Source organism: Mya arenaria, chromosome 12 (assembly GCF_026914265.1).
Source record: "Mya arenaria isolate MELC-2E11 chromosome 12, ASM2691426v1".
NCBI classification, from domain to species: Eukaryota; Metazoa; Mollusca; class Bivalvia; order Myida; family Myidae; genus Mya; species Mya arenaria.
Window position 1 is genome coordinate 46,000,223 of NC_069133.1, and position 14,111 is coordinate 46,014,333.

General features: G+C 32.6%; 1 protein-coding gene across 1 annotated transcript in view; it reads left to right on the forward strand.

Moving 5' to 3' along the window:
* The window catches only part of LOC128210219 (endothelin-converting enzyme 1-like), a 30,488-nt gene extending 17,550 nt beyond the window's left edge, over positions 1-12,938 (forward strand). Inside the window, exons 10-21 of the mRNA XM_052914420.1 lie at positions 3,468-3,625; positions 5,255-5,349; positions 5,657-5,775; positions 6,857-6,955; positions 7,372-7,449; positions 8,343-8,446; positions 8,688-8,798; positions 9,043-9,110; positions 9,429-9,553; positions 9,907-9,972; positions 10,098-10,270; positions 11,581-12,938. Of these exons, the coding sequence (XP_052770380.1) occupies positions 3,468-3,625; positions 5,255-5,349; positions 5,657-5,775; positions 6,857-6,955; positions 7,372-7,449; positions 8,343-8,446; positions 8,688-8,798; positions 9,043-9,110; positions 9,429-9,553; positions 9,907-9,972; positions 10,098-10,270; positions 11,581-11,680 (1,296 nt within the window). The 3' untranslated portion in view covers positions 11,681-12,938. The remainder of the gene's footprint in view (positions 1-3,467; positions 3,626-5,254; positions 5,350-5,656; positions 5,776-6,856; positions 6,956-7,371; positions 7,450-8,342; positions 8,447-8,687; positions 8,799-9,042; positions 9,111-9,428; positions 9,554-9,906; positions 9,973-10,097; positions 10,271-11,580) is intronic.
* Positions 12,939-14,111: the final 1,173 nt, after the last annotated feature.

Genomic DNA, 14,111 nt, shown 5'->3' on the forward strand with positions numbered 1-14,111 from the left:
CATTTCACAATTGAAACTAAGAAAGTAAGCATTTTTTTAATCTTCTAAACAGTTAATTGGATGCCTACCAATTTTAATTGTTTATAGATCATACATTATCACCAAGTAACTAATACTTAAAGAATAATTGGAAAGTTTCAAATTTCAACATATCAATGTTTTAATGTGTAAATTTTAGGAAACATTTTTATGTTCTGTATAGTTACTTGGATTATAAAATCACTCTCTGTAAACATTATTCAACTTTTCAAACATTATTTGTCTTCAGATTTATTGGAATTCCTGTTATGATAGGATTTCAATTGCTGTCATTAATTTTCAACTCAATGTTTTCATTATTCATTTGAAATTATTTTAAACTTCAAATTCCATAAATGGCTGTTCTTCCTTTTTGACTAAATATTTTGAGTATTCAGTTTTGTCATTTATTAGTCTTTTTTCCCTTTTTTATTCAATCTTTTCTTCCTTTCAGTGAGAAATAAAGCCATAGAATACATTCATACCACTCAAATTCAGCCAGTCAGAATGATGGGAAGGATTGCAGAACTGAGGTAACTTAGAACTATGATGCATATTTACCACAGAATATCTCATAAACATGCCATTTGCTTAATTTTCTTTGAAATCATACCTGAAGTTATTGAGAACTCTTTATAAACTTTGACATTTTGTATGATGACATATTTTATTATTTGTAAAATAAATGCTTTTGACATTTTTTTGAGCTGTAAAGTTGAATTAATTCTTAAATTGATTCTGGTAAATACCAAACTGTGTATAGACATCAAACCTCATTACATATATATATATATATATATATATATATATATATATATATATATATATATATATATATATATATATATATATATATATATATACATAGTTGTCCCTCTCTGAATAATACATAATTATCTATGTTTCTGTTTACTTTCAGTTTCACTCTCACCTGACTGATGCAGATTCAGTAACCTAATTGTATGTACTTTTTTGTCAAATTGTATTTATTTGCTCTATTAAAAATATAATGTTGACTTTTTTGAGGAATAATTTTGAAACGAAAAATAAATTATTATAGAGAAAAGGTAATTTGTTATGTACAAAAATAATGTATGTCAACTTTATTAAGACAATATTAAGACAATATCTGGTAATATAATGTATTCTCTTAATTAAATGTGATTAAACCTTTTTACACTGTATGTATACATCTGTATATGTATGTTGCCATATAAACTGAATGCATGTACTTTCTTTTGTGAACATGTGTATTAATTGAAATCAACACATTCCTTTGTTATATTTTCAGGCTCATGATGATTTCTGAGAAAAAAACAGCATGGTGTAATTTGACAGTATTTTTCAGTATTTGACAGTGGTTCTATCATGCAACAGTCATACCATGAAGTGTCTCACAGATTCTCTCTCAATTCCTGCAATATCCAAGATTACAGTGTAGTACAAAGAGGATTAATTTTCTTGCAATAAGAAGTATCTGCACTTCCCCTGTACAGCATGAACAGTTCCTTCATTTTTTGAGTGATTATAGAGTGAAAATGTTTCCATATAAAATGTTTTCTTTTTATGTTTAAAACTTGTCAAGAATGGTTACAAATACATGCATGGACATTATGATTCCAAATCTATGCACATTTTGATTCCAATAATTAAAGTATTTTAAATTTGGTTTGAAACAGAAATATTGTCCTGATGTTTGTTTCTAAACATTATCTGGTATTATTCGTGTTCATAGTTTCCATGTCAATTTAAAAAAAAAGTCGGTTCTTTTAAAGATGCACTCTTACTCCCACATAAGATTTACCACAATTAATACTTTTGTTTTATTATTCCAAAAAGGATGAATAAATGTTGAAAACAATGGTTCTAATGAAGGATGCCTACTTCTACTTGAAGGAAATGTGCATAAAAGACAGTATTTCTACCATTTGAGATCATAGTAGATCACAGTAAATCTTTATGCATTCACCAATCATTTAATATCTTTGCTTTTTCAGCTTAAATACACGGTTACTTTATTTTTATCAATACTTCATATTTTCCAAAAATGAATTATTAAGTAAGTTGTTAAAGGGTTAACAGTCAAAGTATATGTTTGTTATACATGTGTATGCATTGATACTGAATAAGAGTGTCACTTTAAACAGTCGCCATGGTAACTATAGAGTCTAGTTTTCTTAAGAAACTGTAATTGTTGTCTAAAAACCTTTGTATTTTCAATGTGATACTTTTTAGCATGTCCGCTTCAGTCAATGAAATATTTCTGTTATTTGTTAATCATTTGGTCATACTTTGTATACAATTATATTTATAATTTAACCTTGAAAATTGCTGACAATCTCATACTTATATTGAAATATTCAGAATTGCTAGATGGGTTAAAGTTCACCTTTATTACAACTGTCAGGCAAATCATGGCAAGATGTACATAATTCTCCTTTTTAACAAAAAGCGATGTTTAAAGCATTTTTTGTATTTTTATTGAAAGGTTACCATGGCAACTAATTTTTTGTTTGGCTTTAATCTTCCTATTTATAATACTATTAATTGTAAAAATGCAACAGTCAAGCAGTGAATGGAAGAATGTAAATGTTCTTTGTCTTTTACCTTTTTCAAGCTCATTCTTCAAAATATAAAGGAATTTTAAAATTTCTTAAAAATGGACGTTTTTTCATCATTTTTTTAAAGTAGAATAATTTGCTTAAAACTTTGTTTAGGTTCTGATATTTAGGAATGTGTATTAAATTTATAGAAAATAAACAAAATGTGTTGTTTGACATTATTTATTTCATTTAAATTCCGAAGTTTTGAATTTGACCTTATTTGGCAGAAAAATTGATAAAAATGTAAAATTAAAAGGGCCATAATTCTGTCAAAAATTGATGGATTTTGAAAAAATGTGCATATTTGAGTTTGTAATGACGTAACCTTTAGAATGATATATCACTTTAATATACTGCATTAAATTAATTTTTTACGTTGTTATTGCTACCATTGTTATATTCATTAACCAGCCGAATAAAACATTTTATCATATTAACTATCAGTACAGCTTTTTATTGTTCACAATATTGCCAAAAATGAACATTTGTCATATTCCATAACTATGAATTGTGTTCTTTGTCTTTTGCGTTTACCCTGTGACATTAAACGGGGTTTATGATTACACTTTTAGATCGCATCTCTAGGGTCATCTCTAAATCATTACACAATTAATGGAGGTAATTCAGTGGGATACAAATCATATTTAAAGTTAACAGTTAAATTCATAAAAGAAATCCTCAAGTGTAAAGTGCTATACTTTATGATGGCTATCTATAGACGCTGTTCTGGTTTTATCCAAGACAAAACACATTGAAATAACATATGCTCTCCTCTTTTATCCCAATTGGGCCTACAAAATTAAGTATAAATTAACATTTTATGACAAACCAACAACATTGTTACAGATCAACTGGTCGTCCTACATGAACAGCCTCCTGTCGGCCGGAAGTGAGGTGGTTCCTGTCGTTCACTCGGAAACGGAAGTGATAGTCCTACACGAGAAGGCGCTCGAACAAGTCTGTGATATCGTGCACGAGTACACCAGCAACGACGAGAAAAAGAGGTACAATCGAAATGTATAAAATAGGGAAATGATGTGTACTTATAAAAATTGACTAAGGGAGAGCTAAGGTTTTAAGATGTATACATATTAGGTTATTATTTGAATAGTTAGTAAGCATTAAATTTTAAACGCTTTTCGCAAAACAGTAAGCCAAACGAATTTTAGTATGACAAATGATTCATAGTAAATGAAATGTTTTTTTGTGAATTGAGACTGATTGGCAACGGCATTGAAGCTTGAAGGTTCCAGAAGTTACATTACGTGCATTTGTGATGATTACGAATAAGTTTTGGGAGTAATAGTTATAACTTAAGTTGGAGTCCGATTCAGCGATCTACACACCTGTGGTATGCCCGCTCGGCTTTCAGTAGATTGCCCAAATTGAACTCTAACATAAACATATAATTTGTGAACATCTTTGTTTTGTTGTTTAGTGTCTATCTCTGATGGATTTGTGGTTGCAGGCATGACATTGAATACATTACTAGTTGGTTTACTTTTACTTTTATATATATATAGTACTTATGCACTGTGCTGTTTGTAGAGTTTTGTGCTGCTCTATGTTTCTTGTTTGTGATTTTGTGTTCTATGTCTTTGGCGTTTGCCCATTGTCACTAAACCGGGTTTATGTTTAAACATTTTACTACTGAGCATGTTTCTGTAGCTTTTTGCATAAATATTAGTGAGAAAATGTATTATGTTCCGTGTATACGAATGTATGCTATATGGTTACCGTTTCAGGAATACTCAGTACAAATTTTACATGCTATATACTGTCATCTACATGAAGTTATTGTGATGTAGAATTAAACACCAAATATTTTTTACTCTAATTGTCAATTCAGCATCAATCTTTCTATCTCTCTATTCATGAACTTATTTAAAAAGAGGTTCTTTAAGGAAAGTTAAAGCAAGTTCTTACCCCGGTAATATAAAAGCATTTTTTTATAATCAAATGAACTTTTAAAGGGTACCAGACAGTGTTAAATAATAAAACTTGTAATCGAATGTCTTGGTCGAGTTAAAAAACGGATCTAAAATGAGATTTGCATGTATTTCATTAATCAAATGTTATTGGAGTCTGGACAATCTTCAATTTTTAATCGGATTTTACTGTAGGGAAAAACACAGAAGTACAACATAGCTCAATCTTGTTAAATACCACTTCAAAATGCAATAAGTTTAATAACGTAAGAAGACCACACTATCGTTCTAGACGCGACAAAATTCGTATCGTATATGTATAGATATTGTTTTTAAAGTTTAAACTTGATTAAACTTAACTTGATCACAGATCAACTAAAAGAGTATGAACCGTTGTAACATACAACCACAAACGTACCCCTCTATACAACAGTTCTAATAAAAAGGGAATTCTTCCTTAATAGTACAGAAGAGCAATTTATCTTACTTGATCGATTTGGCCTTCTTTTTTCAGCACAGTTTTACATTGAATCCTGATTTTACTTACCAACACATAAAGTGTAAGACAAACTTCACTACCTTTTTAACTTAAGGATTTATCTGAGGTTATTTTCTCACACTTAAGGTCGGGTCCGTGATCGAAGCATCACCTTTAAGCCTGAAATCGTAGCATATTCTCTCATAATCTCAATTTTACCTTTGCAGCATACTAGAGAGGTATGTTTTACTGGGCCTAGCAAGGTCCATGAAGCCCTTCTTTGACCTCACAACATTCCAACCCGATGTAAACCACGACGAAGGTAATAACTTATCTCGAATCCTTCTTTAAGTGTTGAAGATGATGTGTTATGATTCATAGTTGGACGTTGGTGGGAAGTTAACCTAATATAGCAGTTTGCAGACAACACATATGAAAGGGCTTTAACATCACCGATCTGATGTATTAAGGCATACATCATTTCCTTGTTCTTTCTGACAGAGATTTGGTCGGCCATCATTTTATCCTCGCCATATAATTGAATGCGACTAAACAGTAAACTACTCACGCCTCACTCGCTGACGTACTACTTATGACTACTATGTTGACGTGTGAAATTTGTTTTACAGAAATGGAGGCTGAAGGTGAGCATTGGCGTCGCTGTATCTTTTACACCAACAAGGCGTTAGGACTCGCCACCGCTGCCGTATATGTTAACGCGACGACAATCGACGCGTCTCTTGCTCAGGTACACCGTCATATTCACACTCATTACTTATACATGCGAAAAAAGATTTCATATTACCTATTCTGTTTCATGCAAGAAGAACAAGTTGATTGCAGAAAAGTTTGTGCTTAACTACACTTTTAACTTTCGTTTTTTATACCTTGACTCACTTTTATTGAATTGCACTTTAATTTCTCTTTATTTATATATGAGATTCGGAGATGTAATGCAAAAGAAACCATGCCTTACAAGTTTAATTATGTTTTATTTTCTTTCGCTATCTTGTTCACATTTTGTTAGTTAATGTAACCTTACCGTATAACAACTAATTACATACTGTACCAAATGCATATATAACTGTTGTATTAAACAATTTACATCGCATTGTTGTAACATTGTTTTAAAGCCAACGTTTATAATTATCTGATTGCCTTTCAAAGGGTGATGAACGCATAAAAAAGGTTTGTAGTTGTGGTTCAATACAAGAACCCCTCTGTATCCAGATTATGTCATCCATCCATGTATCCCGATTTATTTACCTTGGATCTTATTTAAGTACATTGTTAGGAATACAGTTAAAAAAACTAGAGGTAAATGTAACAAATGTCTTAAAAACAGAGACCGATTGATGTATTTTATTGTTTAGGAGGCAAAAGATCCTCACGAATTTTGTTTGATTTTTAAACAATGAAATCAATAAACTTACTTAGAGTAATTAACAAACATTACTAAAATGTCAAAAGGTGAACTTTGTTTCTGTTTAATATTATTAGCTGGAACGTGCTTAAGTTGGTTTAATGTTGCCGATATTCATTTTAGGGTTTGCATTTTGGTCGTCTGGCACTGATATGTTTTGCTTTAAGTAGATTTGGTTCGTTCTGCATGTCCTTTTTTGAGTTTCTTGCATTATATATGTGCACATATATGTTGGATTATTATGTTCAATTAATTGCTTGCGACTATTTTTGTTAAAATATATGTTTTTAAGTTCTGGCTTTTAGAGCGGCTTTTTGGCCAGGTTGTTGCATGACTATGTTGTAAAACATTCCAACATTTACTATTATGTAATTATAGTTAATGATAAAGTACCAAATACTTGTAGATTACAACCCTGGTAACCTATGTGAAGAGGGCCTTCAAGGAATACCTTCTGAGAAAGATCTGGATGGACGCAAAGACAAGGGGAAATGCCGAGAAAAAGGTAGATAGCAGCTTACTATGTCTTTATCATTTTGGTTAAAAATGAAACATAATATTTATAATATAATTATAATAATAATAATAATAATAATAATAATAATAATAATAATAATAATAATTAGATATATTCATATTTATTTTGAAAACGAGGATATGTTACATGTGCCTTTAAAAAAAGTAGTTCCTCTATACTTTACTATAAATCCAATGGTCAGTTTGACTTACAATCTATCCTTGATTTCAGCTAAACAATGATGTGCATTGTGGCAATTCGTATTGTATAGAATTTACGCAACATATATGCTCTTAACACGTAAAGCTTCTTCAGATTAATTGCGATAAACAAAACTATTCCTATAGCAAAATATCTTTTGAACAATTTGAACATGATGCCTAACCTAATCCCTTGAATTCCAGCTTGACGAGATGATTGAGAAAGTGAGCTACCCGTCTTTCATCCTCAACAACACTTTCCTTTCCGAGTTCTACACCAATGTAGGTAGTTCTTTAAGAGGTATCACGCTGTTCTCTTATTTTGGGCAGTATAATCTTCTAAATATAAACTAAGAGAAACTCCTCTTGCCACGGATTATTTCGGCTTAAAAACCCCTCATCGTTTCAATATATTATGTCAATTTAGTTTATAAACAAATCAGATAACTGATCTTTAACAAGTATTTACTTTTTGACATCACAGTTTATCACGGTCAGAAAGACTAAGCTTATCTAGCGTACTTCTTAAATCGTTAACTAACAGCATTCAATCAAAAAATACACTTTTATTCACTTGCTAATTTCTGCTTTTGAACGTATCAGATTAAACATTTATTTAATGTATAAGAAGCATTCGACTCAGTGAATAATACGTAAGGGGATTCATTGTGTTGATCTAGAGTGTTTAGAACATCTGTCGAGAAGGAAAAGTGATACTTGCCATCATATTCGAAATTTTGAGCTCAAAGTATAGGTGGAATTGATTATTTGGCTGTACAATAAAAACACTATTTAGCCTCCTAGAGTTCATATTGTGTATGCCAACATTACAGAATCCGTTCGAAACTTACTGGGATATCCAGTGAATGCTTCATTCATTTAATATTGAGCAATGGTTGTTGCCTTAATTGGAATACTACTTATATTTTATTAATTTAATAATAGATGGAGCGTTAGCAGTTTGTTTCAGTCAACATTAGTCATGTGATTACTCGAATTACACTGCATTTGTAGGATCAATCTTAGTATCACTATAATGATTCTATCATTAGTAATTCTTTATTCATAATCAATTGATGCTTTCTTATTTAATGGTATTCTCACGAGCATTATTGTCCCTTCTTTTTCAAGTGACGTTAACCCTACAGCGTATTTATACAAACGTATCGTTTCAGTTTACTATTGGCGATAACTGGTTCAACAATTTGCTCAACTGGAGAAGGATTACTATTACCAACATGGTGAATTCTCTGAGTAAACCGTTTGACAGACTTAATAGGTGAGTAGCTCCGTGTTTAGAATGGAACTATCCTTAGCAATTTCGATTTAATGCCGAGGTTATGGCATTTTGTTTTAAAAAGTTAACTTTTCTCTACATCAAAATAGATTTTGGCCAGTCGCTACAAGACCGTGAAATTTATTTAAATCCAGAGTTCAGATGCAGTCTTTTTTAGCATTTGTGAATTATGGACCTCATCTATTTGACACTTGTAAGAAATTAACTATTCCTTGTTTTACAGCTGGATCAACCCGCCAATGACAGTAGAGTCGGACTACAGTCCTGTCAGGAACGATATCATCTTTCCCATTGCACTTTTCCACCTTCCCATATATAGCCACGAGGGGCCCAGGTACATTTTAATCTCACTTAATTGTTACTCTTTAGTATTTTTTAAACATTAAATTCATATTTATTTAAAATTATATAAAAATGTGAAAATAAATAAGCAATTATTTTCTTTATCAATTTCTTATTCGTTAGATTAGTTTTATTTTTTTTAGATTATTGGAAATTGAAAAAATATCGGCTTTAAAGATAGTTTATGTACATTTATGTAAAACAGTTGATCTCAATAATTCCGCTTTACGTTTCAGCGCATTAAACTTTGGTGCGATTGGATCAATAATAGGTCACGAAATAACACATGCATTTGATATTCAAGGTATGTGTCATTTGTTTAACACGGTATAACTAACACAGGGGTAATGCAATCAAAACTCGAGGTTATTTGAAACATTGGAGAACTCAAAATTTCCGTTTGGTTCCGAACGTCCTCGAGGTATCGCCTGTTTTGAAGCATAATGAAGTATTTGTGGACATTTCATACACTCTTTTAAAGCACGAGGATGGACGTTCTACTAGTATTAGATTTCTAGTCATATATATGTTCATTTTTTTCTGCTCTAATCTTGATTAATTCTTAAGCAGTGTTCACATACGAAGACGTCATGTCACATTTAATTTACCTCCTTTGTCATAGGTCGGCAGTACGACGGTCAAGGTCGTTTACGGGACTGGTGGGATCCCGTGACTGCCGGGATGTTCAACGAGACTACCCACTGTATGAAGGATCAGTATGACCACTTTAAGATAGGAAACATGACGGTGAGGAGTGCTCTTGTGTAAATATTGTAGAAATGTAAACGTTGCATCAAAATTAGTATTTCCTGAGAACTGTATTCCTCCATCTCTCGCTTCGCTCATGTATACGAAATCGAGTCCACCAAAACAAAAAACACGTAACATGTAACCAATATCCTGATTAAAGGCAGGAGTAATGCCAATCATCCAACACGACTAAAGACCCATTGCGCTATAGAACTACTAAATCTCCCAAGAGTGATGTAATTTGTGAACTCGGTGCAATAGGTTTTTCCCAGCCGTACAATAAACGCTCCCCCGAAGCCTTTTTACGTACAGATAGACTTTGTATTACTATGCATTCTTCTTTTTTGCAGATACACGGAGCTCAAACGTTGGAAGAAAATATAGCAGATAATGGTGGTTTACGAGCTGCTCATATAGTAAGTTTATGTTGCTTAGATCGATGAACCATGTAAGAGCAATAGCATGAAACTTAAGCTCAATTTCGTTGTTTAATTGAAATAAGAAATACATTTTCTAATCGATGATTAAATCGACCCAACAGGCGTACGAGTTATGGATGCAGGAGCACGGTGAGGAGGAGACAATTGCAGGACTGGACCTTGACGCCAGACAGTTGTTCTTCGTCTCATACGCCCAACTGTACTGCTCAAAGTGGTCTATGTCTGGAGTTACGGACTTCCTCATGAGAGACGCACACAGTCCTGGTCCTTATAGGTGAGCGGGTGGCGATAATACATGTGGTGTATTGCGTCTGTATAGACCATATATATGTGAGCTAGTAGTGATAATTTGTGTAGTATATTGCAGTCGTACAAAACACGTATAAGTGAGCGAGTTGTGAGAATATGTGAAGTATTTCGCAGTCGTACAAAACGCATATAAGTAAGCGAGTTGTGAGAATATGTGAAGTATTTCGCAGCTGTACAGAAAAGTAATCGTTGTGCGAGAGATGCAAATGCTTGTAGTATATCGCAACTGTTTAGAGCATTCAAAATGGAGCGAGAGATGGTTATATTTGTTGTGTATCTCAAATGTTTAGATCATGAAAAAGTGGGCTAGTTTAAGGAATATGTGTCGCATCTGTACAGAACATATTAAGTTGAACAGGTGGTGAGAAGACTCGTTATGTATGGCAGCTATACAGAACATGTATAGAATAGCGAGTGGTAAGAATATGTATTTTAGTGTATTGCAGCTTTATTGAGCATGAAAGATAAGTGGGTGGTGCCAAAACGCGTAGTTTATGATAGTTGTACAGAACATTTATAGCAGAGCGAGTGGTTAGAATACGCAGTTTAGTGTATTGCAGCTTTATAGAGCATGTTAAGGTGAGTGGTGCCAAAACGCGTAGTTTATAACAGCTGTACAGAACATTTTTAGCACAGTGAGTGGTTAGAATACGCATTTTAGAGTATTGCAGCTTCATAGAGCTTGTGAAGGTGAGTGTTGCAAAACGCGTAGTTTATAACAGCTGTACAGACCATTTTTAGCACAGTGAGTGGTTAGAATACGCATTTTAGAGTATTGCAGCTTCATAGAGCTTGTGAAGGTGAGTGTTGCAAAACGCGTAGTTTATAACAGCTGTACAGAACATGTATAGCATAGCGAGTGGTTAGAATACGCATTTTAGTGTATTGCAGCTTAATAGATCATGTTAAGGTGAGTGAGTGGTGCAAAAACGTTTTGTTATAACAGCTGTACATAACATTTATAGCAAAGCGAATGGTTCGAATACGCAATTTAGAGTATTGCAACTTTATAGAGCATGTTAAGGTGAGTGGTTCAAAAACGCGTAGATTATAGCAGCTGTGCAGAACATGTATAAAGAATCTTTGAGTCTCTATGGGAATAATGCGTAAGGATGCACAAAAAAGGTCCGAGATGAAAGGATTTTTATCTTTCAGATAATTAGTTATGTGTTTATTATATTTCCTGTACATTATGTCCTCGCTGATTGTTACTCGGATCAAACTAAAAAATACTGGTTTTAAGAACATAGTGACAACGAAATGTTTTATTTTCAGAATCGAGGGTGCCTTATCCAATTCACTTGCATTTCCTGATGTGTTCAAGTGCTCATACGTTGCAAAGTACAACCCGCCTATCAAATGCAGAGTTTGGTGAAGTACCGACTAGACTTGTATGTACATTCATGAACCATGCAATGCAAATCTACAAGGCACCATCAAAATACATTCTGCTTATGATTATGATGGTCGAATAAGTGTTTTGGGTACTAGAATGTGACGATGTAGGTGAACTAAATCCAAATTGTTTGCGGGCTGCGTCGGCAGGGCAGATAGATCTCACATTAAATATCAAATGGTAAACGGCGCCTTATTGTTACGGCGTCTTCCTGAAGGAGATACTACTTTCATTAATGGCTGCTTGAAAGTGTGTGGAATGTTTACATTTGTTTCTGATGTTGGCTTTGAACATATCAGATGAAACAGTCATAGGTATATTTTATTCTAGTGGACAGATTTTGTTTAAATGTACACTTAAACAGACAGTTGAATTGCACTTATTTCTTTATTCTGTTACACAATCATTTTGCTTGCTCTGATCAATTTCAGATAACTGCTATTTAGCTTGGAAGTTGTTTTCCATACAAAATGTTGAGGACATCTTTGATCATATTGTTTATACACGCTAACAGTTCAAATAATCAAAGCTATGTATAAGCTTGTTAAATTATATCCATTATGTCCATTTAAAGGCATTTCTCTTTGACACTAAAATATATTCAAGATGTGTGGTTTAGGTGCCTTACCGGTGAATGTATGTCTGTTAAACATTGAATAGAGCAACGTAAATGTTCACACCCTTATAGCTATACTTGTCATATAAAATAGTATATGATGCGCGCCCTTTTTAAGTACATATGTGAGTTTAATAGTATTTTGTTTTTATAATGGCGAAAGTCTTCTATGCATATCAAGATAAATAAATTGAAGATGAAAATGGGATACCTATTATGTGATTATGTTAAATATCTCTGGCGTCACAAAGTCTTAATACACTTCGTTCATCAGGGTCCATATTTACTTTTATAACATAAAAGCAGCAATGGTTAAAATTGCTGCATGATTTTAAAGTAACATATTTTACAATAATTGGTATCAAAATTAGTTATATTAAGGAAACTTTGTAACATTTTAGACATCACTTTACTGAGTCATAGTCTCAATTTCAGACTCAATATGTTAGCAAATATGGGCCCGATTGATGAATATCAGAAGCTATTTGTTAAAGTGTTTTATCAAATGTTTTGTATTTCTTACTTATTTGTTTGTTTGTCACATTCGCTTTATAATGTTAAGCTGGTCGTATGCATTTTAAATTGCTTTTCAAATTAACAATAAATACATAACATGCTCAATGATCTTATGTGTTTTGCTATGTACGAGAATGAATGGTACTCATGGTTATTTACGGTTTAACACTATGCTTGAATGAAACAAACAGATGTTATGTCTTTTTGTAGAATTAGTCTTACCTAGTGGTGAGACTATTTTTGGAATAAAATACTTAAAATGTAACGTGTTTTGACAATTTATTTAAACTTACCTGTTTTAGCTAGATGGTGAAGACTACTTCAGTTAATATAACTCATGATCGAAATCCGAAATGATTATTTAAGTCAGCTTGATGGACGTTGCTACAAATGTGCGTACTGTCGCTGGCAACGTGAATACTAAGATTCATGTTAATATCTTGAACGTTTTACGATCTAAGTTAAAATTCCGCACACATGTAATACCTCGGCATTTTTCATCGAAAAGGAACAAAACAAAAACAGACACGCTTGAAAAAATAAAACAATATATTTTTTACGGTAGGCAGTGGATTCCGTGTGTAAAGTAAACGGCAACATTTATTTAACAGATTTCTTAAACTTTCTTTTTTCTATAATCAAGTGATGATTCAATTGGGGTGGTTTTCTTGCACGCCTTCCTGCAAATCCTCAAAGTTTCCTTTTGATTTTTTTGCTCCCTATCAGATCAAGGCTATGGAGTCATTATCACTTTCTAACAGTGGATACAATGCATTTGTGTCCATCCCATGAATGCTCTTAAATCTGATATGCTTTAATGGATTACCTGAGTGCAGTTCGAGGAGCTCACCATTTTCCATTTCATCCAAGTTGTAAATAGACAGCGTCTCAGAATTCGGTGCGTCTTTCGAGATAGCTATTATTCCAGGATGTGTCAAACAGCCATGCATAAATTCTACAAAATATGCTTCACATTTGATCAAATTATCATAGCTTAAAACATGTTTATGACGTCATCCATTGTTCTTTATTCATTCTATATGGGTTATTGGACTGCGTTCCGTACTTTATTTCTACTATTTGTCCATTATTTAAAGTATGAACTGTCCGAAATTTTGTCAATGGACAGTCATTGTTCAAGTAATGGACAGTCAGTAGAAATAGTAATATTGTGTGATTAACATACTGTAGAATCAAGACGTGTGTTAACAAACTTGTTTTTCTAGTAAATATATATATGTATATCTTTATATGAATGAAAACAAAACCTAAAACACC